This window comes from Papilio machaon, chromosome 24, assembly GCF_912999745.1.
Source record: "Papilio machaon chromosome 24, ilPapMach1.1, whole genome shotgun sequence".
In the NCBI taxonomy this organism is placed as follows: Eukaryota; Metazoa; Arthropoda; class Insecta; order Lepidoptera; family Papilionidae; genus Papilio; species Papilio machaon.
In genome coordinates, this window is record NC_060009.1 from 3,109,712 (window position 1) to 3,136,267 (window position 26,556).

Below are 26,556 nucleotides of genomic sequence, written 5' to 3' on the forward strand. Positions count from 1 at the left end.
TCTTTGTCAATTGATGTTTTCGTAGTCATACACATAACACATACATTTTGAATCTCGCAAATCGTGTATTTAAATATATACTTTTACGCGCGACTTATATGGTGCAAATAACGATATAGCAATTAATTAGGTGTTTGGGATTCTGGTGATCTTCGTTTATAAGTTATAACAATGAGTTTTAAAGACTTTAATTTTGAACACAGTGATGATGATGTTGAAGTATCAGATTTACAAGAGCTTAGTTCGGTTTTGGACTTTATTGGCCCACCAAGTACTGCATCAACGTCACAAATTACTTCTCCATATATCAACGCCGACACTGCTGAACCAGTTTATACAAAAATAGACGAAGCATTATCACTGAACAGGTTAGCCGACGAAAAGTTACATGGACTGGAAAAAATCCTTATGTTACGATTAAACGAATGCAATCATAAATTAAAAAGTATTGAATCTAAATATAAGAGAAATAAGTTTTTTGACAAAAATGAATCATTTAGATATGTAAGCTGTGGAAAACCATATTTTAAAGATAAATCTAATTTTACACCTCCTCACAATAAAGACACTATTACTATGTTGAATAACGGAATGTATAACTTCTCAACAATAAGTCCGGTCCCTGGCTGGACTGTCAGAGACAAGAGTCAATTTCTTACTATGATTCATAGGGTCTCCCTGGATATCCTCAGGAAAAAAGTTGAGACAAAGATAACAGAGTTAAATCGTGAAAAGAAGATACAACCTAATATTAAAATTGATAGAAAAATAGAAGCCTTAAAACATGAAATTGTTCTTATTAACAAAATGACATTGAAGCAATCAGCATTACCAATAAATGAGGATTATGATTGGGACTGTATAGCTAATAAGCTAAATAATCGCCATTCTGCACACGAATATGAAGCTCTATGGAAATTGTTTTTACATCCCAATATTAATAAAAGTGCTTGGTCTAAAAATGAGCATACATCATTACAGAAAATTGCTTTCAGTAATAACTTTCAAAATTGGGAAGATATTGCTACAAGACTGGGGACAAAACGTACTGGCTATCAGTGTTTTGTTTATTTCCGTACAAACATGAACAACACATTCACTGGTCAAAAATGGACAAAAGAAGAAGAGGAGTATTTGAAGAGATTAATAGATTATTATAGAGAAGATAAGTACATTCCTTGGGGTAAAGTGGCAACATCAATGGAAAATAGAACTAAAATACAGGTTTACAACAAATATAATAGACTAATCGAGCAAAGGAAAGGAAGATTTTTACCTGAAGAGGACACAGTGATTCTGACATGTGCAGACCAATTTGGACTTGACTTCAAAAGAATGACAAATTACTTACCTGGCCGGTCATTAGGACAATTGCGTATCCGGTATCAAATCTTAGCCAAGCAAAGAATTTCAACAGTGTGGACAGTAGAGGAGGATAATAAACTTATTCAATTACTAGCAAACAAAAAAACACCTACGGTATATTCTGACCTGACTAAATATTTCCCTGGTAAAGATAGAATGCACATAAGAAGTAGACATATGACACTATTAAAATGGATGAAACTTAATCCTAATAGTGATGTTTCAAGAGCACCCAGGCGAGCAGCACGACGATTAGGTCATGGACAACCTTCCGATAACAATTTGCACAAGGCAATTGAAAATCTAAAGAACCGAATTAAATCAGAAGTGGAAGAACGCAAATGCAAAAAAATAACAATCAATTCACCAGAAAATGTTATTGAAGATGGTATTATGGCAACATTAGTTAATCAAATCACAAAAGTTGAAGAAGTTAAAAAACTACAACAAACACAAAATGAAGTATTGGAATTCTTAGAAGATGTTAGTATTTCACCTCAAAATTTAAATGCAACAAACATAAAGAAGTTGCTCATTTTATTTAAATCTAAGTTGGACAAAAGCAAGCTGGCAAATAGTGAGTATGTTAAAAGTTTTCCTGACTTAATTGAAGGCGAGCAAGAAGTGTGTCTAGTGAAAAAGAAATCATATTCAAAAAAAGACCGTGAAAAATTGGTTGTAAATAACATTCCAGATATATTTGGGACAAACACATTAGACACTTTAGAATATGTTTTGCCACCTCATTATGCAACTATTACTGGCTGTAGACAATTAATGGCATGGGTATCAGAAAATAAAAAGAATAAAGCGTGCGATATTAATTTAAATGTACTAATAAGAAAAAATGCTTTATTAAAGGAACATTTCTTTCACTTACTGGAAAGATTTAATTCACTGTTTTTGTGGCCCATGCTACTTTCAAATGAATCCCCTCATTTGAACCAGGTAGATGAGAATATTTTTAATTTGAGCAAGCCAATGCATAGTATTTGTGACTCTACAGAGAAAAATGATATACCTAATTCTATTGCGGATAAGCTGCCAATCTTGACCCGTAATCATACTGAAGACACAGAACAAAATCACAAAGATAAATTAAAATCGGATAACACTTGTACTGAAAAATCGATTTGATAGTGTTAGCACATGAAAAGAAATTTAAAATTTTTGTTATAACAATTTGATAATATAACAAAGACGATTGAATAATTTGAATTTAGGCCAACACCATTTCTATTCTTTTTACTTGACATTTGAAAGTAAGGGAGGTACCAAATCATGGTAAAACTTGTACTATTAAAGTTGATACATATTTATGTATAAATTAATTGCAATGGATGGATAGACAAACTTTCATTTAGTAAAATACTAACACAAAAACTGATCACAATTAATAATTTATACTTCTACTTTCATTAAAATTGCATTTAGTTTTGATTACTCTCTTGTATAAGATGGATTAGATTTAAGACTTAAGATTGCTTGTTAGCCATAAATACTTGTATTAAACTTAAGACTGAGAAAATTGTATGTAGCGAAAGTAATGGTAAGTATATAATTTGTTACGTTAGAAAATCATTATGTTGCTAGCCAATATAGTTATAATAGGGTGCCAAAACTATTTTTTTCTCCATATGTTTATGTGTTGAAATGCAGTGGAAACATGTATCTTATTAAAATTACGAAAAACTTTTTGTTATGTTTTAGAAATATTTTGAAACCATAAAACATGTACATGTATTATAAGTAGCTAGTTCCTATTAAACAAGCTTTTAAATAAATAAGCAGTAATCAACATTTGTGATGCTTTCGGAGTAGACTCAGTATATACACTGCATGATTCATTGACTACAAATACTGTGATAAAATGTTTTTATAACATCACAAAATCACTTGTGTTAGTTTGTATTAATTATAATATCAATGTAAAGAAAATAAATTGTGATATTAGATGGATAATATTTAATTGTTTGATTATATTGCCAAACACTGCAGTGTCTCTGCCAAAATGCTTGCACAAAAACTTATCGTCATCCTTTAATTCTCTTACTCTAAAATTGGCAGGTTTGGCAGGTCCAACTAAATGTATGAGGGTAGATATAAATTTAAAATTGATGAATAACATTGTTTGGAATATATCACTTGTATAATTAACATAATTTTATAGTTCTTTTAAATTGTAGGCTTGAGACTTATATAAGCACTAACTGGGGAAGGATTCTCTCTGTAATAATTTGTTTTGTCATTTTTAATGGGAACTACCAATCACTTTAGTCCCTTTTAATCAACGTTATACGTTTTAAATGTCAAAATTTCTGTTTTTATTTATTAAGTTTCGGCTTTACTTGTTTACTCTAAACTGTAAATTATTTTCAAATTTTAAAAATCATACGAGATTTTTAGCGAACACTTTCGTTTATCTGTGTTTAATTGGGATGAACACTATGGTTTTTGTCGCCATCTTTTTCGTCGTGACGTGTTTTACAAAATTCTCATATACTCTTTGGTTTAAGGATTGATGTTCGCTTGTATTTTTCTAATAAACGTTTTAAGATATATACTCTTTGAAAAATAAGTTTGAGCGGTAAAATGATTATAGAAAGTGTTTTTGATTCAGATTGATAATATTACAATAATTACAAAATGATGGATTTAAAAGCTTGTGCAATATGTTTGACTACGGACACGGACTCCATTGGCGTGAAATTCTATGAAATGGATGTCGGGTTAAGAGTCGAATACAACATAGTATCAGGATTACGAGTAACTGATTTGTTTATGATTTTGAAGTTGATGTAAAACAGTGTTTTGTTTATTTACTAAAAGCTTTTTCTGTTCGTAGACACAAAAGGGAGATGGCTTCCCTGGGTACCTTTGTTACGAGTGTTTCGCCTACGTAAAGCGTTTCATAAAATTTAGAAATAAATGCCAGAGAACCCATTATGCTCTCAAGCAACTTCTTGACAACAGAAAACAAGTAAGATTATTTTGTTTTTAATGGTAATTATAGGTAATAACAATAAAAAAGGTTACCTGAATTATAATGATTTTCAGCCAACCAAATGAAAGATAAAATTTTCAGCTAAGGTGCACCCTTTCTTTTAGATTTTTCTGTCATCTTTTGTCATAGAGAGGAAAGGAAATAGTCTGGTTAAAACATAAGTTTACTATTATTCTTTTAAATTACTCTATATTTTCTTAATTTCAGGTAACTAAAGCCGCTATTGAAGTCATTGATCGTAAATTATTAAATGTCGAGCCATCCCTGTCTTACTTAGAAAGTAATCGAACACATTACGAGCAAGTAAAGTTTCGATGGGTAAAGCACAACCGCTTCAGTGATGTAAAAGGTGAAGTACCGATCATGCATCACAGTACAACGGATACAGTCAAATTTGAGATCCCCAAAAATGTTACTATTAAAGCTGAAATAGATGAAGAAAAGACAGATCAAGATGTTAGTATGCCTCTATCAGAGAATATTAAAGAGTCTGATGATTTCAATCAAACACTACCACAAGAAGTGGAGTATTCAAATGATGAGAATGTATACCAAGAGTACTATGCTAGTAACCCAGAAAGTGATAATAATGATTACGTTGAAGAGGCTAAAGATAATGGTGAAATAAAAAATGAGGATGAAGAGGTAGACGGCTGTAATTTGGACGAGGAGTATGCTAGTGTAGTACCAATTACTATGAATGAAGCAAAGGCTGCTGTAGAAGTGTACAAAATGTTCAGTTTTGGAAAATATTCTTGTAACATATGTACAAAATCATTCTTTAGTGAAAATAGATTGATAGCACATATGAGAATGCATGATAAGGTTTGTTATGATTTTTTAAGCTAAATACAGTTGAGCCTGGATAAGCGAGAAATCTCTATAAGCTAGAGTTGTTGTCCTTTTCCAATGGACCTCCATAACCGAGAAATTAAAGTTAGAGAGAATCTCTATAAGAGAGATATATATCTTGGTCCTGTAGACTCCAGGTTCAAGTACATTCAATGTTTATGTTCATGTATTATATACTGGAATTAAATGGGTAATGAGGTTGCTTAGCAAAAAATTATAGACTCAGTCCACATTAGTTTTTAAAATTAGGTAGCAATTGTTATATTTGACAAATAGTATATAAATTTCAATATTAATGTTTATTTTTTCAGCATATAAGTGGTACATATTGCTGTGAGTTATGTAATTATTATTACAAAACTGAATTTCTTTTAAAAACTCATATGACCGAAAAACATATGTATAAATATATATGTAGAAAATGTCCCGAAGTTAGTTTTGATAGGTAAGTTGTATTTATTATCCTATACACATGTTTTTTTTTTAAGTTTACTAATATTATAAATTCAAATGTTTATATGGATGGATGGATGTTTCTTTGAATGTATCTCTGAAATGGCTAAAGGGATCTTGATGAAATTTGGCACATATGTAGAACATAGTCTGGAAGAACACATAGACCAATTAATAAGTTTTTTTTTTAATTTCGTGCGGACGGAGTCGCGGACGACAGCTAGTACTATAAATGTGAAAGTTTTGATGTATGGATATATCTCGAATAGAATATAGATGTAGAACATAGTTTGGAAGAACACATAGGCTACTACTAAAGTTATTTTTTTTTATTCCTACTTTAAGTGGTCACTAGAAGTGAACTACAATTAACGACTTTTAATAACCATTAAATAACTTTGAGTGCAGCCCTATAGTATATTTATTTTTCAGAACTTCAGCTAAGCAACATTTCATTTGGACACATTTACAAAAAGGGACCTCTAAAGACTTTAACTGGTACGAAACTAGACCTACTTGGTTGAGTAACCGAGGTGGGAAGAGACACAAGGGTGTGGTATCACTCCGTCCAGTACGGAGAATCACAAAGTTACCTGATGACTTCTTGGTATATTCTCCTGTGACTCATGAAGAGCAGTACCAGATTGTGGAAGCAAGACAAACTAGTATGAATTATTTGGAAGCAAAATTCAAATGTAATTTGTGCTATAAAGGTTTCCGTGAGATTGTTACATATAATAAACATATGAAGAAACATAATCCGGTAAATATTATCTGTTCTATATCTATATATATAAAAGAAAGTCGTGTTAGTTACACTATTTATAACTCAAGAACGGCTGAATCGATTTGACTGAAAATTGGTGGGCAGGTAGCTTAGAACCAGGAATAGGACATAGGATAATTTTTACCCCGTTTTCTATTTTTTATTCTGCGCGGACGGTGTCGCGGGAAAAAGCTAGTATGTACATATTAAAGATGTTAGTTTGTTAGTTATTTCGTAAATTTAATTTATAAAATGTTTCAAAACAAAACCTGTGATCTTTGTAAACTAGTAAATGTCATAGGAGAAGTCTGTGATTACGCTACTTTGTAATCTAACAGTAATTATTGTAATTACAAAATGATAAAGTGAAATTAAATTAATATTGATTGTGAATTCAAATGGTTTAGTCGAAGGTTAAATTTTATTTTTTTGATTTTTTTAAAGTATTCTTCTTATTAAAACATTTCTTTATTGGAAAATGTTTTAATTTTCTTTTAAATTTAATGAATTCAATTTCTTCTTTTATTTCTTTAAGTAAGTGGTTAAAAATTTTTACAGCCATATAGTAGGGACTTTCATTTAACATTTTAATTCTAGATTCCAGTAAATGTTAATTTATTTTTGTGGCGAGTATGAAAAACAAAGACAGTAATGTTTTTATACAAGTTAAAATATATCTGAAATAATATACAACTTGAAAAGTTTAAAAAAAGTGTTCCCATTATTAATATAGGAGATTTTATTGCAGGCTTTCTCCGGCGACTACCAATGTGATGTGTGCAAGTTGTACTTCAAGGATTTAAGGAAGATGTACAAACACATGAACATTACTCATTTGTATAAATATTCCTGTCAAATGTGCAGTTATGTTTGCTATAACAAGTAAGTTTTACTGTTTATAAAGTAAAAAAAATACAGTCGAACCTGGATAAGTGAGAACTGTAAGTGAGACCTTTATAAGCGAGAGTTGTTGTCTAGTTCCGAAGGATGACTTCCAAAAGCGAGATACATAGGTTATAGAGATAATCCTGTTTATCAGTTATCCAGGTTCGACTGTGATAGTGGGTTTCTTTTGTTATTTAATGTCACAACTGTATTAAAACTATCTAATATATAAAATTTTGGTGTCACAATGTTCGTTCCCGTACTCCTCCGAAACGGCTTGACCGATTCTCATGAAATTTTGTGAGCATATTCAGTAGGTCTGAGAATCGGTCAACATCTATTTTTCATATCCCCTCCCATTTAGTTTTTATTTAACTGCGCGCGGACGGAGTCGCGGGCGATAGCTAGTAATAAATAAAATCTTAACACTTTGTTGACCGGTCACAAGTTAACTTGTGATGCGCTTTTTTACGCATCGCTGTTGTTGTCTCTGTTGGTGAGCATACAGTGCTATTGTTAGTCAGTATAACACAAACTGTTTCTCTCGCTTGTAACACCAGCCAGATCTTTTGTTGAAAAAATATTTAATAATTAAAAAAAATTAAAAAAACGATGACGAAATCTTTCAATGAGTTATATGCGGATTCTTTATCTGATTGATTTTCAGTAAAATTGCCGGTCAACAATGTGTTAAATTAATTGAAAGATAGGAAGATATGTGGGTTTTGTGTTAAATAAGAAATGAGATTATCATCATATTGTATTTTTTTATTTATCACAAATAATGTGGAAATAGTTATTTGTGAGAGGTACATTATGTAGAAATAGTTTTGATAACTTTATGTATTTTATGTTCCAGAGGTCAAGCACACTTGCATTACAGATGGCATAAGAATGTGACATATAAATGTCAACATTGTGACAAAGTGTTCAAGTGAGTGCATTGTCATAATATAGTTTCTTTACTTATCTGTTAGGATTATCTCTAATTACTATATTAAACAAGTGTCAGTGGTTCAGGGGTTACGCGGTTGACTTTTAATCTGCAAGTCATGGGTTCGAATCCCGACATGTGCCAATGTATTTTTAGATTTTCGTTTTACATATGTACATTTATCTGACGTTCCTCCGATGAAGGAACACATCGTGATGCTGCACATATCTGAGAAGAAATTCAAAGATGTGTATGAAGTCAACCCGCACTGGGCTAGCGAGGTTGACTATGACCTAGTTATAAAAAAATATTTAAGTTATTTACTAGTTTTAGAATAAAATATATAGTTTGCTCAAAACATTTAGATATAACAAGATATTGTAATTTATATTTTCAGGAAATCATCAACACGTTTAACTCATATAAGAATAAAGCATCCGTCAACAAATATATGTGAATTGTGCGGACACAGCTTTGTCAGTGAGACTGGATTATATTGTCATAAGAGAATTGCACATAGTAATGAGGTGAGTTTATGATATTAACTACTTATCATAGCACTTCACTAAGTATGTAAGGTCTCTGTGTAGAATTAATTTAAGAAAATTTCAGTAAACGATTGTTTAAATAAGTATGGTTATAAAATTTCTGTTCGCGCCAATTCGCTGTTGTGAAACGCGCCTGCCACTTTACGACGAGCAACTCGCATTCGTCTCTTCCCTCTTTGGCATAATTTTTTTTTTATTCCGTATTTAAATTCACTAACTTTTACAACAGGTATCCGCAAACTATTTTGAACAAGTGACCTCCTTTTCCAAAATGAACTGTTACCATATACCCCCCATGGCCAAATTATCTACTTTTAAGATCAATTATTGTTATTTTTTTTCATTCTGACTTAGGTCAATAGAAGACTGAGTGAGAATTAGCAATGCTTTAAGTTCGATATTGACCCCTTTGGGAATCCCTGTTTTACAACTTCTGATTTATTATTGAAAATATTAAAAAAAAATCCAACCTAACCAATGGTATATTTACGTTTATTAAAATATATATACCAAAAAAATTGATTAGTTTGATTGTTAATAGGAGATAGAAGTAAGTGAAGATGTGAAGATAGATGTGAACGATCCATTGTACTGCGCAGACTGTAACATCTGTTTCAAGAACCAAGAGGCCTACACCACACACTTTGGTAGCTCCAAGAATCATTCCAGTACTAATTTGTAAGTAAACAGTTTTCATTGCTTAAAAATATGCACAATATTATCTATTTAAGAGCGTTGGTGGCTCAGGGGTTAAGCACTTGACTTGCAATCTACAGGTCCTGGGTTCGTATCCCGCCATGTACGAATGTGTTATCAAAAAAAAATGGTGATAATTGCCTTCTATCATATGTTTATCTATGTTAATAATATGAAGAAAGAAGTTTTAATTTTTTTTTTATTGAATAAGCTCCGGAACTATTGAAATTATTTGAAAAATTATTTCACAGTTGGAAAGTTACATTATTACTGGATGACATAGACTATATTTATTATTCGTCAACGAAATCGTGGGCAACTGTTATTGCATTAGAAATGTATTACTAATAGTCAATACATAGATAATATATTATATTAATTTAGTGCATCCTATAATAAGTGATTTGTTCAAATAAATAAATAAAAAATAAAATAAATATTATAAAAAAAGGAAAACATTTTATTATTATTTTTTTAATTTAATTCCAGGTCGATCAATCAAAATGGCGTGACAAAGAGACGTCGTGTGACTCGACGCGACACATCTCTCATCATCAACAACGGCGTGCCAACTGTCACCAGATGTGAAGTTGTGAGTCATATCCATCCATACATTATAAATTATGTATGGATTGTATGGAAGATATAAGAGAGTTAATTTAAATATGACGAATGATAGACAATATGTAGGGAGTTCTGTTCTAATTCAATGTGGTTCAATATGTAGGGATGTTTGTGGAGTATAAATTCGTAGTGTGTAGTACTTGCTATCGCCCCAGGTCTTAAAAAAACTTAATTACTAGCTTATGTATTCTTTCAGATTATGTTCTACATCTATGTCTATTTGTCCATTTTATAATGATTAGTTTGTAAACTCATGTCTATGTAGTATTTTTTTGTATGACAGTTAAATTATACTTAATTGACTATCTATTATACGATTAATAGTGAAAAAGGCAATACTGAGATGTTTGGTTTAATGTTATTCTTTGTTTGATTCTGCAAAAAATAAAACTTGTGAGCCGTCATGGGACGCCTGGCAGATGTGAAACATCGTGTGTGTACAAGTAATATGCATAAAATATTAAATATTATAATTAAATAAATAATAATGATAATGATAATTATAATAATAATAATGATGATAATAATGATAATAATAATAATTTATACCTCAGCGTACACTCTACTACACATAAAATATATATATGTATACCTTAATATAGCGTGGCGACCCGTCGCCACGGCAAGCGTCGCCACGCCAACAATTCGGTTTACAAGTGATCCTATAGATGTTTCACATCAAAAGTTGGAATAGAAAGTAACAATTTTATTTGTATTGTAATTCAATAATCACCAACCATCATTGAAAATCATATCCAAAAAAATTAGAACCGTTTTTATCCAACGCTTTAATTATAATTTCCTTGAGATGCATGTATTTACGAGATAAACATCCATCCATCCAAACTTTTTCATGTATGATATGATTAAAATTGTTGTATGTGTATGTATGTAGTGCGGCGAATGTCTGCACAACGACGTGGCGGCTCGCAAACACTACGAGGCGCAGCATCCCGGCGTTGATTATCTCAAGCGGTACATGTGCGACGTCTGCGGACACAAAACTAGGGTAAATATTATCTATATCTTATAAAATTTATTTAAAAGTCACAAACCTACTGAGGCTCTATATTTCTCAATAGATGGCGCTAACTCATCCAAATAGCGCCATCTATTGGTTACATTTTGAAACAAAGAATTTAATTTTTTTTAAACTAAATAAAACTTCATGTAATAATTATTTTTTAATGTACGCGAACAAAATTGCCCTCCTATTGGTTGTGTAATAAATAAACTGTCCTAAGTGCGGGTTGACTTCATACATATCTTAAAATTTCTTCTCAGATATGTGCAGCATCACGATGTTTTACTTCATCGTTAGAAGTTTATTAAATATTTTTCTATTGTAAAAATTATGATATATTTTTAGCCGACTTCAAAAAGAAGGAGGTTATCAATTCGACTTTATTTTTTTTTATGTATGCTACTGCGAAGCTCCGCCCCTGGTGGTCCGATTTAGATTAAAAATATTTCAATCGAAAGGTAGTGCTTGCAGATGGGTCCCATTTTTTTGATTATTTTTTAAAATAACTAGAAGACTAGTAGATTTTGAATTAAGCTTCAAAATGTGTTGCGAAAATTTAGGACATTTTTGCTTTCAGCGCTTACGTAGGCTAAACTATATGACCTACATAAAAATGATGTATGGAAGAATTGTAGCTCTTTAAATTTGCTAAATAAAAGTCCGCGATAGCATATATCTATATTTTATAGTTTTCTCACAATAACAATTTTTTTCTTTAGAAACATCAATTATAACATTTGTTTCAACTCTAACTTGTATTTCAACATGTTTGAATGTGCGTTTCCACAGCAATATGCCAACCTGATGGTGCACATGCGTGTACATACAAATGAGAAGCCATACCAATGTCCTCACTGCGACAGGCGCTTCAGTATGCCCAGTAACAGGGACAGGCATCTTGTTGTAAGTACATACATACATACATACATACAGTACACTAAATATTACCTTTTTTTGTTAAATTATTTAAACATCTTTCTTATTTATTAAATTAATGTCACAAAAAAATAAACATATAATTAAATGTGTTATGACTCATGAATAAATCGACATAACAGTCGTTGTTATGGCTTTATATAAATTTGTATATAAAATAAAGTGTTTTTTTTTGTTAATCTGTAGTATATTTAGTAATATTTCGCAACTGACCATACTGATATGCAAAACAAAATGTTAGTTTTTCTCTCCTAATATATGAAATAAAAGAAAAAAAGGAACCTAATTTACTATATAAATAAAAAATAAATATATAAACAGGTGCACACCGGTGAGAAGCGGTACCAGTGTCAGTTGTGTAGCAGACGTTTTACACAGAGTAGTGCTGTGAAGCTGCACATACAGACTGTACATCTCAAGATACCATACGCACCCTGGGATAAGAAGAACAGGTATACTGTCCACCCTGTCTCATATACACCTTCATCATAAAACAACCCTTAAATGATAAAGTACGATTGCATTAAAACTACACTATTTTATTCTAAAACTAGCTTTTACCCGCGACTGCGTCCGCGCGGAATAAAAAATAGAAAACGGGGTAAAAACTATCATATGTCCGTTTCCTGGTTCTAAGCTACCTGCCCACCAATTTTCAGTTAAATCGATTCAGCCGTTCTTGAGTTATAAATAGTGTAACTAACACCACTTTCTTTTATATATATAAGATTGAGTCAGACACAATAAAAATCATAGTGAATCATATTTCCCTTCCCTCTTTTTTCTTATAAGTAAAGAATTGTAAGGGGAAAGTGTATTTGACAGAGAAGGGGATGCATAGGAAGAGCAAATAATTTCTTATATGTTGTACCCTTCTGTGAAAGTGATCTCTAACAGCAGCCCAACCCACATTGTACAATAATAATAATAATAAATTCATTTAATCCATTCAGAAAGCAAACAATAATAATGTAAAAAAACAAGCATTCTGAAAGGAAGGAAAAACACAAAAACTATAAAAAAAAAACAATTCTGCGTAATAGACAATCCCCAACACATACTCAAAAAATATACCAACAATACAACCGACCCTTTTGATGTAAAACATCTATAGGATCACTTGTAAACCGAATTGTTGGCGTGGCGACGCTTGCCATGGCGACCCGTCGCCACGCTATACTGAGGTATACATATGTATATTTTATGTGTTTAGTTTAATAATATTTAATTATTTAATATTATTTATTATCATTATCATTATTATTTATTTAATTATAATATTTAATATTTTATACATATTACTTGTACACACACGATGTTTCACATCTGCCAGGCTAACCATGATGGCTCACATTTTTTTTGTACCATTATCAACTTGCCCTTTTTCCCTTCAGCTTGAATATACTATACTTATAATATACATCTCTATCAGCTGTCATACACTTTCATACAATCCATATTATTATACAATGTTATATTAATAAAACTAGTTATCGATCGCGACTCTGTCCGCGCGATATCAAGAAAAAAACGTAAAAATTAACCCTAAGTGTTCTTCTATACTAGCCAAATTTCATCAAGATCTGTTAAGCCATTCCGGAGATACCTTCAAACAAACATCCATACATCCATCTAAAATTTCTAAACTTTGGTATTTATAATATTAGTAAGATGTATTTATTTATGTAGGAAACGTCGTCGCGAGGTGGAGGCGCCATCGCTGCCGCTACCTGCGCCTGTGCCGCAGAAAGTGGAGCTCGACAATGTGGACTATCTGCATGCTTATATCTCTTATAATGATGAATAACTTTGTATCATCATCATCATCATCATCTCAGTATACATCACCACTAAGGGACTAGCTTAAATCTAGAGGGGAAAGGTAGGAAAAATCTTTTTTTTATGCAAAAAAAAAGTTTTTTCCTATATTTTATAATGCTTATTAGCTAGAGAATGGAAGAAAGTGACAAGTAGTTTTTGAGTTATCTATGTGGAAGTATTTAAAAATAGTTTATATACCTATTTTATATTTTTTCCTTTCTCTATGGGGGGGGGGGGCATCCCCATTGCAACCCCATCTATCGACGTACATGCCTCGAAGCCTACCCTATATTAGGGATGACTAGGCCATAGTCAACAACTCAGGCCCGTTACTGAATTGACTTCACACATATCTTTAATTTTCCCAGATATGTGCATGTTGCGATGGATAACTTCGTATTTGACTTTTCAAATATTTTAGCTATTTAAGGTCATATGCGCCTGCGCAGTGATTCCCTTCACATCATTGTTTACCTCGCTACATATAACACTGTGTTCTGAACACCGACTTATGTAATGTTTGAAAAACTATATACCCTATATTACCCTCAATCTCATTTTTTAGCCAACTTCAAAAAGAAGGAGGTTATCAATTCGGGCTGTATTTTTTTTTATGTATGTTACCCCGAAGCTCCGCCCCTGGTGCTCCGATTTTGATAAAAAATATTTTAATCGAAAGGAAATGCTTGCAGATGGGTCCTGTTTTTTTGTTTTTTTTTTTAAATAACTAGAAGACTAGTAGACTAGTAGCTTCAAAATTCGTTGCGAAAAATAGGGACATTTTTGCTTTCAGCGCTTACGTAGACTAAACTCTTATCTTCTCCATATTCTTTCTCAGAAGAAGAAAGAAAAGTAACTTCTAACAATATTAATATTGTAAAAAAATCTGATATATGAAGTTAATTGTTTATTTTTAATTTCATGTATATTATAACTATATGAAATTAAATAATACAATATTGAACAAAAAAAAAGTTAATGAAAAGACATAAAATAGGCTTAATAAGAGTATTTTATATATATTTCACAATATCAATATTGTGTTAAATTTAAATAAATAAAAAACACTTGCTCCTTATGCAGGAAATTATATAATGTATATGGCTTTTATCAAATTATATCAATGAATTCTTGTATTGAATTGTTGCGTTAAATATTTTACAACTGCTTAATTTTTTCTTGTATATTAAAGTTGCTTTTCGGTAAAAAAAAAACTCAGACGGAATTATTAAAAATTTAGTTTTACGTATTAGATATAATTAATATAGTTTATTTTTCATTTGTATTAACTTAGAATAAAAAATTATAATGATTGATAACTAGAATTTTGTATTTATAATAATACTGTATTTATAGATTTGTAACCTATAGATGGATATATTTTCAACCTCACTTTTGTAGTTTGGATTAGGTATCTATAGATTTTTTTTTTATATTACATAATGGCAAACGAGCAAGCGACCACATGAATTCGCCAAAATGGCGAAGCGACTGCTGACAATAGACATTCTCAATTGCAGATGCGTTGCCTACCCTCAATCGACGGAGGAGGAGACGCACAAAAAATATTCTCTTTTTGTGCGTCTCCTCCTTAACCTTCCTATGCATCTCCTGCTCCATCAAATCCACTTCCCCTTCCCATCCTTTCCTTATAAGGGGTGATAAGGGAAAGAGAACTAAAATTAGTCCTCCATCATCACACTCATCAGACTGTACGTGGAATTACTTCCACTTGACGCCTGTCTTCTGTAAGGTCGTGGTATTTCACTGAGCGAGGACAATTCGTGCAACAGATGTTGTTACTGACGTCTACCATTGTTAATTAATTATAGATTATATATCTATGAATTTAAATTTGGTTTAAAATGTAATAAAGATTTGTAAGTTTCTATGATATGATTTTGTGTAATATTAAAATAATAATTAATTATTACTTTAATCCATTGCCGAAACACATGTACAAAAACATATATCCTTTTTTTTTAATGAGAATATGAGATGTTTTGTTCAAGTGTTTAAACTTACGGTAAGGGATTTGGTTAATTTAGATATTTAGCTGTAATGTTTAGTAAAGTATTATTTTTAAGCTGCATAATGTTTGCTTTTTAAAACTATTGTGAATTTTGGTTTATTTTATTCAACGACACAATTTGTTTGCTTTCATTAGTATTCATAAATTTTTCTCCTAATATTGAATGTTTTATTTAATAACAAGCTACTAAAATTTGGGTAGCAGAAAAATAAAGTACCGCATTACTATTTTTAGTTTTAGTATTTTTCTCACAAATGAGGGTACTTCGAAAGTTTTAACTAAAGAAGCGGGACATTTGTCCAGTCGCCTGCTAGTCGTGGAACCGTTTGGTCGCGTCTGTTCGCATCTGTTCGCAGTTCGTATTGGTTAATTTTTCAATTAAATTAAAAAATATTAACGTGCTTAAGTGAAGTGTTGTAAAAAAAGTTTGCATACAACAGAGTAAGGCAACGCAAGGACATCGTGGTGGTAAGTCTTATTCGATATAATTTATTGATATACTGGCTTTTGTCCGCGACTCCCTCCATGCGGAATTAAAAAAAGGAAACGGGATAAATATCCTATGTCCGTCTCCTAGTTCTAAGCAATCTCACCACCAATTTTCAATCAGATCGGTTCAGCGTTTTTTGTGTTAGTGTAACTAACAAGACTTACTTTTCAATATATAGATTACACAACATGTAAATCTAACGACTCGATCTCGAATCATTTTTACTTATCCGCGGCATTTTTAACTACCAATTTTTAATTATGTTCATATATTTCTGAAGATGGAAATTGATGGAAATGGATTGAATAAATTATTATTGTATTCCGTTTCATACAAAGTAATGAAAATAATTTTCGGATTGATCTCAAGCGTCGGCGCCGCAGTCTTCTGAACTTGTTTTTTGCGGCAAATTAACTGCTAGTAGATTGAGTTAACTACACTTATTATAGTCTTTGAAGTTAACCCTTTAACCGCGATAGGTTAAACCTTTCAACCTCGTAGGTATTATGAATCGTCATAAATAAAACACATATAAAGCTATGCAATAATTTATTTTGACACATTTGTGATGACTGTAATAACTATTGCAACTATTAGTTTTTGTTTCTGTAATAGTTAAGTAAACAAAATGCAAATTAATTATCGTAATTCATTTTTTTAAAACCTGTTATTTTATTAGGAGTTCTACTGTGTCGAATACAAATTTGAGGTTATAAAAATTTATACAAAAATATAAAACTTTAATAAGTTACAAAGAAAAATACCGCACTATTACAAAAAAAAACGAACAATGTAAACAAAAACAATATATAAAATTTACATTATAAACAAAAGAACAAACATAAAATTTACAAAAACACTTAATTTTTAATGATAATAAATACAGTCCATATTCTTTAATAACTTAAATAAATAATTTAAAATTACAGTTTTGTTAAATTATTATGTATTAGGTATTCATATAATTTTGTAAAAAGTATCGTCACATCAAAGAAAAATTAATACTATCAAAATGTTTGTTATAGAGATTATTTGTTATAAACCTTTGTTGAAAACAACAACTTTACATGAAGGGCATTTCCTCTTCACGATACTCTGTAACATAAAACATCATCATTTTTAAATTGTCTCTGTGCGGGTCAATGACCTCGAACTGTCAAAAATTGTTACAAAACTACAGATTAAAAAAACAAATAGGCATATTATTTTGCGTAAACATATTTATTAAACACGGAAATGCTTGAAATATCTTCTTTTAATATTTTTCGATTTGAGGGCTATGACGTCACAATATTACATGCCCAATAAAAATCTGTTAAATCCTAGTTAGTTCCGGGTAATCTCCGCAACGACTGGACCGATTTTAACCGGACTTTAATTGGAAGGTAGTTTATATAATAATTATGTTTAGGGATCGGTTCGCTTAATGTCAGGTTAGGGTTGTAATTAGGATTGTGTATACCTGTAAGTTGGATTCGATCTTGTCGACTCCGATGGACGCTTGCTGCTCGAACAGCGCGCAACAGAGAGGTGTGGCAAATACCACACAGAGGCCCACCAGACCCAGTTGGAAGGGGATCACCATCATAGGTCTCTTGCAGAACATGCCACGCTTCGTCGCTATGTTCGTTAGAATCGGTGTTAACGCTGGAAACATATTTTATTTTGATGTGCCATCTTACTCTAAGAACTCTAGTGAAAATTTTAGAGTATTAATCCATATTGCCCTCTCTCACAGACATTTTAAAAATATTTGTTAATACAAGTTTTACGTCACCCAAAGTGAGTTAAATTTATTCTAGTTTGTGAATTCTTACCCAGTGTTTCCCAAAGTGGGCTATAACGCCCCCTTGGGGGAATTTGAAACCTAGAAGGGGGCGTTAAGGGGCCCAAAAATTGGGGCGTTGAAATTAAAGTAATGAAATTGTGGTTTTTAAGTTTTAGGGGTGAATAAAAAATGGGGGGCGCTGAAATATAATTGATTTTCAAAGGGGGCGGTAAAAGAAATAAGTTTGATAATCACTGTTCTAACCTATAATAATACTAATATTGATTAATGATAGAAAATTATAAGTTCTCACATTGCAATGTTTGACAGCGCTCAAGCGATTTGTAAACGCTCGTAATTTCTATCCAACAAAGTTTGTCAAATTATTTGATAAGCGTTATTGTTTCACGATTTTGTCCGTAATATGAAAATTTCTATACATTGAAGTGAATTGAAAAAAAAAATTACCATCAAGAGCCTTACCATAAAAAAACTTAGCTTTTGAAATACATTTTAGCTTAAACATACATCAACCCTTTTATACAATGACTAGCACCCGGCGGCAATTTTTGACATCATAGTTATCGAATGAATCTTTCCCTTCCTACTCCTTTTCTTATAAGAATGAGAAGGGGAGATGGATTTGATGGAGGAGGAGATGCATAGGAAGGTTAAATATTCTCTTTTTTGTGCGTCTCCTCCTTCGTCGATCGAGGGTAGGCAACGCATCTGCGATTGCGAATGTCTATGGGCATTTGCGCGCTAGCGGTCGCTTCGACATTTCGGCGAATTCATGTGGCCGCTTGCTCGTTTGCCACTTTGTAATATAAAAAAAAAAACATTACTATGCGTAGGATTGCAAAATGCGATCTTTATCAATATATAATGAAGTACTTATACCGAAATCATTGTGGTGATGCATATAACCAAGTTTACGTTAATAAAATCAGTAGCGGTCAAAGGGTTAAAACACGTGTTTAACCAAACAGTGTCTAACAATATTTTTGTAGTAATACTTCGTAATAAGTATGAAATATACTTATATATTTTTTTAAGGTTATTTTCTTTTAATATATTAATAGTTTTTAAGGGTAAAAAAAAATTTAGAAAACATATTGTAATATGTATACGTTTATTTTGTAAACATTTTGTACGAGTGTAGCTTAACATAAATAAAGGCGACTTCACAATTGTTTTTATTGTCAACGTTTAATATATTTAAAACACACTTCATTATCTATGAAATATTTTTAATATAAAGAAAAATATCATTTCATGAAAATAATAATAACAAATTACTTTCAATTAACGTTTAGAGAAGTTATTTTATATAAAATAACAAAAAAAACATAGAGTTCGTAAATAACCATTCATAAATAACGTAATCGACGATGTAACGAACCTAAATCAACGAAAAACATACAAAATTATAAATAACCGTTAAATATTAATCACAGCTAAATAAATGGCATTTTTAAAGTTTTATTTGTCTTTTTAAAAAAACTTTATACAACAGTAAAACTTCGTATTTCATACAAAAAAAAAACCTGTAATAATATTAAATTATTAAAGGTAAAAAACCAGTGAAATCCACATTTATTTCATAATCAAAGCAACCGCATGAGTTATAATAAAAATCAGATCATTTTGTAGTCACAACCTAAAAAAAAATCTAAAAAATTGAGCATTACAAACAACTACTATACGGGCACAATAACATGAAAATTCAATGTATTTACGTAACAGTATACAGTAAAGAAAAATTAGCGAGAAAAACTGTGTTCCAGATTTTTCCTGTTAGGCAGATCAACTTACTGATACGATTTTTTTTCGACAAGGTAAATACTCAATCGGCCCAATAAAAAAAAAGAATCGGAAAAATAATAGAATAGGCCCAATAGAATAAAAAAAATCCCAGAAACAAACGATTCCATAGAAAAAAAATGCTATTGGGTCGGTATTTTTTCCACCATAAAGAAGATAGTCGGTAAATATGACAATAGCATGTTTTACAATGTATTATATTCTGGGGGTACAATAGAGATAATACACGTCGATTAGACACTTTATTTTGGAAGGGGCGTAGTTTAAATTAGTTATGAAGTGAAACGGCAATTTTTTTTTTGTAACTAGAACACCGCGAACGAATTTGACTGTACATTGTATTTTACGAGACTCTCATGTTATTTCACACGCATTATATTACATATAATAAATAATTATAACAACTAAAGTTTCAAAATTACAAATATATATTTGATCTTTTATTATGGAATGTTTGATTTTGGAAATTATATGTACAATAATATGACATCAAATAAAACAAACATACAAATTTTAAATTAATATACACAATTAACTAAAACCTATTAAAAAATATATCCAAAAATTGACTAAACTATTTGAAAAAGTACATCATTTGACTAATAACTTAAACATAACTGCACTAAAATTCAAACTACCTACAAAATAATTTGTTCTAGCAACAAGAGCAAAACTACCCTACAAGGTATCTCGGAATTATTTATAAACCCTTGTTGAATACCACCTCCGATACATCGGGATGTTTTTTCATAATTATCTCCTGAAATTGAAAAAAAATAATTAATGTAAAATTATGTAGGTAGGTAAAAAATATTGGGAACCTTGAACTCTTTTCGAATGGTTTATAATTATTCCATAAAACAAGATATTTTGTAACTAAACTATTTTAGAGATTTAACACTGATTTCACATGAAAACTATCAAATTTATTTTTGTAATACCCTCACTTTGAAAGAAACCTAAAAGCTTTCATTTCCTTCAAGGTTTAAGTCCCAAAATTTAAAATCCTTTTCGTTACAGTACGATCAGAACTGAGCAATAGATCTTGGTTGAATATTTTTTTTATAAGATATCCCTTTCTTAATGTTTGTGTCTCTACGACTTTTTTTATCAAAATATCCTCACTGAAAAAATCGTTGGCACAGAAAGTGTTAAACATCAATAAATATGTCGTCTTTTCGTTAAATTTATCCTCACCTGCAGATGAGGTTCCAGCTTGGAGACACTGATGGTGGCCTGCTGGTTGAAGAAGGCGCAGCACATTGGTGTGGCGAAGGTCACACACATGCCCACCAGCACCAACTGGAACGGCATCACCGCCAGCGGGTACTTGTTGAATAGACCACGTTTGGTCGCCATGTTTGTTAATATAGGAGTTAACGCTGAAAATATGTTAAATATAAATTTCAGTCGTTTGAACATTTAAGAAAAATACATGGAAATATAAAGAAAGTATAGTACGTATTTTAAAATTACAAATACTTTTTACTATAAAAGCCTCTTTCTCAATGTCCAAGTCCTGTATAAGTTACTTAGAATTTATTATTATTATTTATAAATAAAGTCGTTACTATCTTTTTACAATTTCCAATTAAGTTGTGAAACTTTAACTATATTGACAGGAAGTTTTATGTGACAGTTAATTTATTAGTAAGTTATTTAATTATGCATTTTACTTAGATATAGTGAAAAAAGGCTTTTAGCGTATTTTCGTATCTATTTTTATGTTATTATATACTCGCTAAAATACTAAAAAAAAAAACAATTTGTATATACTTTATGTACATATATCTAAATACATTTAATAACTACTTTATTAAGTTTTATAATAGAAAAGGAAACTTATGATAGATTGGCCTTCGCTTCCATTTTAATTAAATTAAATCACATATTTTGAAGTCACACAAAAAAAACATAAACTGAACATCTTTATTTTTTTATTTTTTCCAGTAAAATCTAAAATGTCATTTTTTCGTTACGCGAAAAGATTATTTGTGTTTTTTTTTCGAATTTTCTCTTAGAACTGTCATAAAAAGATTTAACAAAATATTAAATACTTTTTTTTAAAAAAACAAAAGTAATTAGAAATTATTACGATTTATTATTTGTTGAAATAAAAAAAAATATGTTGTTCTACTCTCCGTTTCGTAATATATGAAACATGTTATTGAAGATTTCCACTAACGAAACATCCTTTTAAAAACTTAGTCGTTTTCTCTGTGAAAACTTTAGAAAACAATACTGTAAAAAAATGTTCAACAATTCAATAGGGCTATTTGAAATTAGATGTACTCTGTGTCTGTGACAGCGTCTTCTCTCAGATATGACTTTATGCAACACGTTGTATGTTAGTGCAGTGTAACACGTTCTTAATAATACTAACTCATGCCGGGCAGAGCCATGAACGTGCGTGAGATGCAGACGAGCATGATGCCGAGTTGCGCCGCACGTTTCGACTCCCCGATGCGTTCTCCCGACGGCGTGAACACAGGCGTGCCACCCATCAGCTCACTACGGATTTTTTTTTAAATCTTAACATATGTAAAGTTAAGCTGGGCTTTGTGATATGGCGGGAATAGAACTCAAGACTTCGAAACCATTAGGCTATTGATTCATCTGAAATATGAGCATTTTATTCAAGTAAAGGCCTAAATATATACCTCCGTCCTCTCTCCATCTTCTTTTCTGTCTATCTCCGACTACTCGTAGAATCTTGTTTAAGTTAATGATTATTATTAACAAAGGTAAAATATTCATTCATGGGTTGTTATCTTTTCATCTTCGACGAAGGATTTATTTATCGTGGGTTTCTGAGACCAAGATCCTCGCTTAAAATATATTGTCATCTGTGTTTTGTCAAAGATAGTGACAAGGATTTTACAGAGATATTTTGTTATGAAAAACCAACAGTTAAAGATGTAAATTGAACTTACTTGCTCCTCATCATAGGGATGTTGATAAAGTTTGCGCCGCACACAGCCGCGAAAGGCACGAGGCGGGCGAATATTGGCGGCATGTTCTAAAAATAACAGTGCGGGTGTTTTTATATTTTTCATATTGAATCTAAGCTAAGCGTGTCCCTTAGCGATCGTTTAACGCTTGACTGTTCCTTCCGTTTACAAAATCATAGTTTTTACAGAATCCTATATGTTTTCAATTGCAATGACTTCCAAAGATCACAAAGAAATTGACCTTGAATGTTGCTAATATCTTATCCGCTAAACATATAAAAATGTGGGCGGAACTGTGACGTATAGATGACGTAGGCACTTATCATAATCCCTGTTATGTTATGTTATGTTAGAAGGCTTGTTACTATCTAGTTGGCATATACAAGATAATTGTTTCATCATGTTTTTTATGTAATTGTTTGAAATTGTAATCTTTGTGTAGATGTACATGACACATTATTTGCTAGAAATTATTTATTATTATTGTAAATAATGTAATTGATTAGGACAGGGGTGGAGAACACTATGAAAAAAGTGTGAAGTTGGTATTATGAGGAGCCATCACTGGGATCCCTATGCTACGAAATATTCACAATAATCGCATAGGCAAATTATTTGATGGCACGTATATGACCTCATTAAACAATTCTTTAGTAAAATGGCACTATTATGTGTAAAGGTTCGCCATCTCTAAATTAGCAGATTCATTAGTTTACTTTATAAACATTGACAAATGTGTATGGTTCATTCCCTTACTGTACTAAAACATTTCGGTGTCTCTATTTTATTCAAAAAGAATAAAAGGGATGAATATTTGAAATTGTAACGAGGCGTCTTAACTTCGAGTTTACCGAATTGTATAAATTCAATTCGGTAAACTCGAAGTTAAGACGCCTCGTTACAATTTCAAATATAAATAATATATACTTTATTAATCTATAAAAACGACGTAATAAAATGTGAAAACGTAAAATCATTAAAAAGTATTTGTTAATAGCTGTCGCCCGCAACTGCGTCAGCACGTAATTAACAAAAAAACTTAAATAAGCAGCCAAAATCTATGCCAAATTTCATCAAGATCCGTTGAGCCTTTACGGAGATACCTTCTTACAAACATCTATCCATCCAACCATCTAATCTTTCGCATTTATAATATTACTTAATATTAAAAAAATCAATCCTTTACAAAAACTTTCCTATATCTCATTAACTAGTTTAAATTTTTGTAAGAAAGTCATATCTTAAATACGTGTTGCTATGACATTTTAAGTCGTAGTAAGACGAGCCATTCATCAAAATCTAAGGCATGTTTTAACACTATCTAATCTATAATTTTCCATGTAGATGAATGAATCAAATAACCGGGATCAGGATGTTTACTTTCCCATATCACAATCTAGCCGTGGGTTTACACTGTTGACACAATCAAAATAATAATCTATCTCAGTCATTCTTTTGGAATTATTTGAGACAACAATACGTAGTAGTTTCCGGTTTGCGTATGTTTACAAAACTTTTTCGTTAAGTAGGCGTTGGCTGTTACGTATGTTGCGTATGTTTGATGATTTTATATTATGAACTTAAAGTTAATGGATTATGGTTTAAAATTGAATGACGTATAAATAGTGCGGATTATGCGATTTATTTGCATAGTTGTAAGTTGCTCGTCATGATTTGTTGTAATTTTCTATTATAGCATTGTTAAGGTTTATTGACGCTTTATCTTAAATAGACTTAAATATAGGCAATAACATAATCTTACTAATATTATAAATGCGAATGTTTAGATAGAAGGATGGATGGATTATTGTTAGAAGGTATCTTCGAAGATATAGAACATATACTGGAGGAACACATTTTTTTTTAATTCCACGCGGACGGAGTCGCGGGCGACAGCTAGTAGTATACATAAAGACACATATACATAAAGACAATAAAAATACTTGTTATAGTATTTTTTTACTAAGTACCTATCTATATTAAAAAAAAAAATAACTTTGATCCAATTCACAAACACATAAGTAATCCTACATTTGTATTGTGCTTTATATTACTAAATGCTTATTTTTGGATGGATATTTGTTACTACATACATATCTTCAAAACAGATCAACAGATCTTACTGAAATTTGACAGAGTTGCGGGCAACAGCAAGTTTACCTTTATTTGATAATTTTTGATTTTTTTTATATAACTGTTTTCGTTCAACGTTTTTCAATTTAACTCCATAAGATAACAGATAATTAAAGTCTTAGCTAAACAATGCAATAAGTTATCTAAGATTTTGCACAATAAAGATGATAACAAGGCTTATTGTATGCTTATATCGAAGATTAATTTAAGTCATTATAACTATATTAAACTTAAATCTGTAGATAAGGCAATTTCACTTTGCTAGTTGTTTTACTATGAATGACAAGTAACCGTGTATTTCTACGGACATTCTGTTCGTTAAAAAAAGGATTATTTAAACACAATTTTGTATAAAATGTTACGATAAACTTTTCATTCAACTACTACGTAGACGTTCGCCTTGACTGATAAGAAAAATTTCTTGATAAAGTCGACGGAAATAAACAAAAAATCAAAGATTATCAAAGTTTTTATCTATAACTAGCTTTTACCCGCGACTCCGTCCGCGCGGAATAAAAAATAGAAAACGGGGTAAAGATTCTATCCTATGTCCGTTTCCTGGTTCTAAGCTACCTGCCCACCAATTTTCAGTCAAATCGATTCAGCCGTTCTTGAGTTATAAATAGTGTAACTAACACGACTTTCTTTTATATATATAGATATACCCCATTATTAATGTTAGTCTCTCCTGTCCCACTGGGTAGCCTGGAAGAGATCGCTTATAGCGAGGCCGCTCTTATTATGTAATTTAGTTTTTAGTCATTTTTCTGTATAATTTATAATAGCAATAAGAGTTAATAAATAAATTAATTAATCCACACAAAGATCACTTAACGAATGAACGACATTTACATTTAAATCTAATGTTTACGATTTAAATTTAGTAAAGAGGGTCAGAACTTTAGTTTACATAACAAATAACACTGGTCTGCAAAAAAATTTTTTTTTTCTCTCCTTCAAATGTTATGCAGTTATCTTGTCTGATACAACAATACTGAACATAAATATATCATTCAAAGTTTTCTAGCACATATATATTCTTTGGGACGGAATTTTTAAGAAAAACAATTTTTTAATATGAAATTTTTATCATTCATTTAATTACTTAAATAATGTTGGATGTACACTACCTTTACACAACCTTTGGTTGTTACACAACCTTTAAAACGCATATGACAATATCATTACTAGTTGTTAAGCCCATTTTACTTAGTCGTTTTTTTTCCTTTTCATATTTTATAAAGGAGTTTCCTGATAAATCGACCAACAAAAATCTGCAAGCATTACTTCGGACCATTTCCCGTTGTGTCCTCTCTATGTGCAAAATATCGCGATGAAACCTCTCACAGTCTTCATCAGATACTGTTCTGAGATTTGGTGCGAAAAATTTTAAGTGAGAGTGCAAAAAATCAATTTTAAGAAACATGTTACTTTTTTGAGCCTTGTAGGA

General features: G+C 31.1%; 3 protein-coding genes across 3 annotated transcripts; 2 read left to right on the forward strand and 1 right to left on the reverse strand.

Annotated features, from left to right (window-relative positions):
* The first annotated feature begins 59 nt into the window (after nt 1-59).
* On the forward strand, nt 60-4,032 carry LOC106720514 (snRNA-activating protein complex subunit 4). Its single transcript, XM_014515234.2, has 2 exons — nt 60-1,942; nt 3,986-4,032. The coding sequence occupies exons 1-2, from the start codon at nt 172-174 to the stop codon at nt 3,988-3,990; spliced, it is 1,776 nt and encodes a 591-aa protein (XP_014370720.2). The 5' UTR covers nt 60-171; the 3' UTR covers nt 3,991-4,032.
* On the forward strand, nt 3,920-14,116 carry LOC106720509 (zinc finger protein 616-like). The gene is made up of 14 exons (XM_045683997.1): nt 3,920-4,131; nt 4,211-4,345; nt 4,577-5,194; nt 5,533-5,666; nt 6,107-6,437; nt 7,189-7,322; nt 8,185-8,259; nt 8,657-8,786; nt 9,349-9,485; nt 9,993-10,095; nt 11,023-11,136; nt 11,941-12,054; nt 12,409-12,539; nt 13,777-14,116. Exons 1-14 carry the CDS (start codon nt 4,012-4,014, stop codon nt 13,892-13,894), a joined length of 2,394 nt encoding a protein of 797 aa, XP_045539953.1. The 5' UTR covers nt 3,920-4,011; the 3' UTR covers nt 13,895-14,116.
* Nucleotides 14,117-20,617: 6,501 nt separating this feature from the next.
* LOC123722374 (sideroflexin-1-like) lies at nt 20,618-23,070 on the reverse strand. Its single transcript, XM_045683957.1, has 4 exons — nt 22,956-23,070; nt 22,406-22,533; nt 21,220-21,404; nt 20,618-20,782 (listed from the first exon to the last, which is right to left on the reverse strand). Exons 1-4 carry the CDS (start codon nt 23,036-23,038, stop codon nt 20,723-20,725), a joined length of 456 nt encoding a protein of 151 aa, XP_045539913.1. The 5' UTR covers nt 23,039-23,070; the 3' UTR covers nt 20,618-20,722.
* Between the last annotated feature and the right edge of the window lie 3,486 nt (nt 23,071-26,556).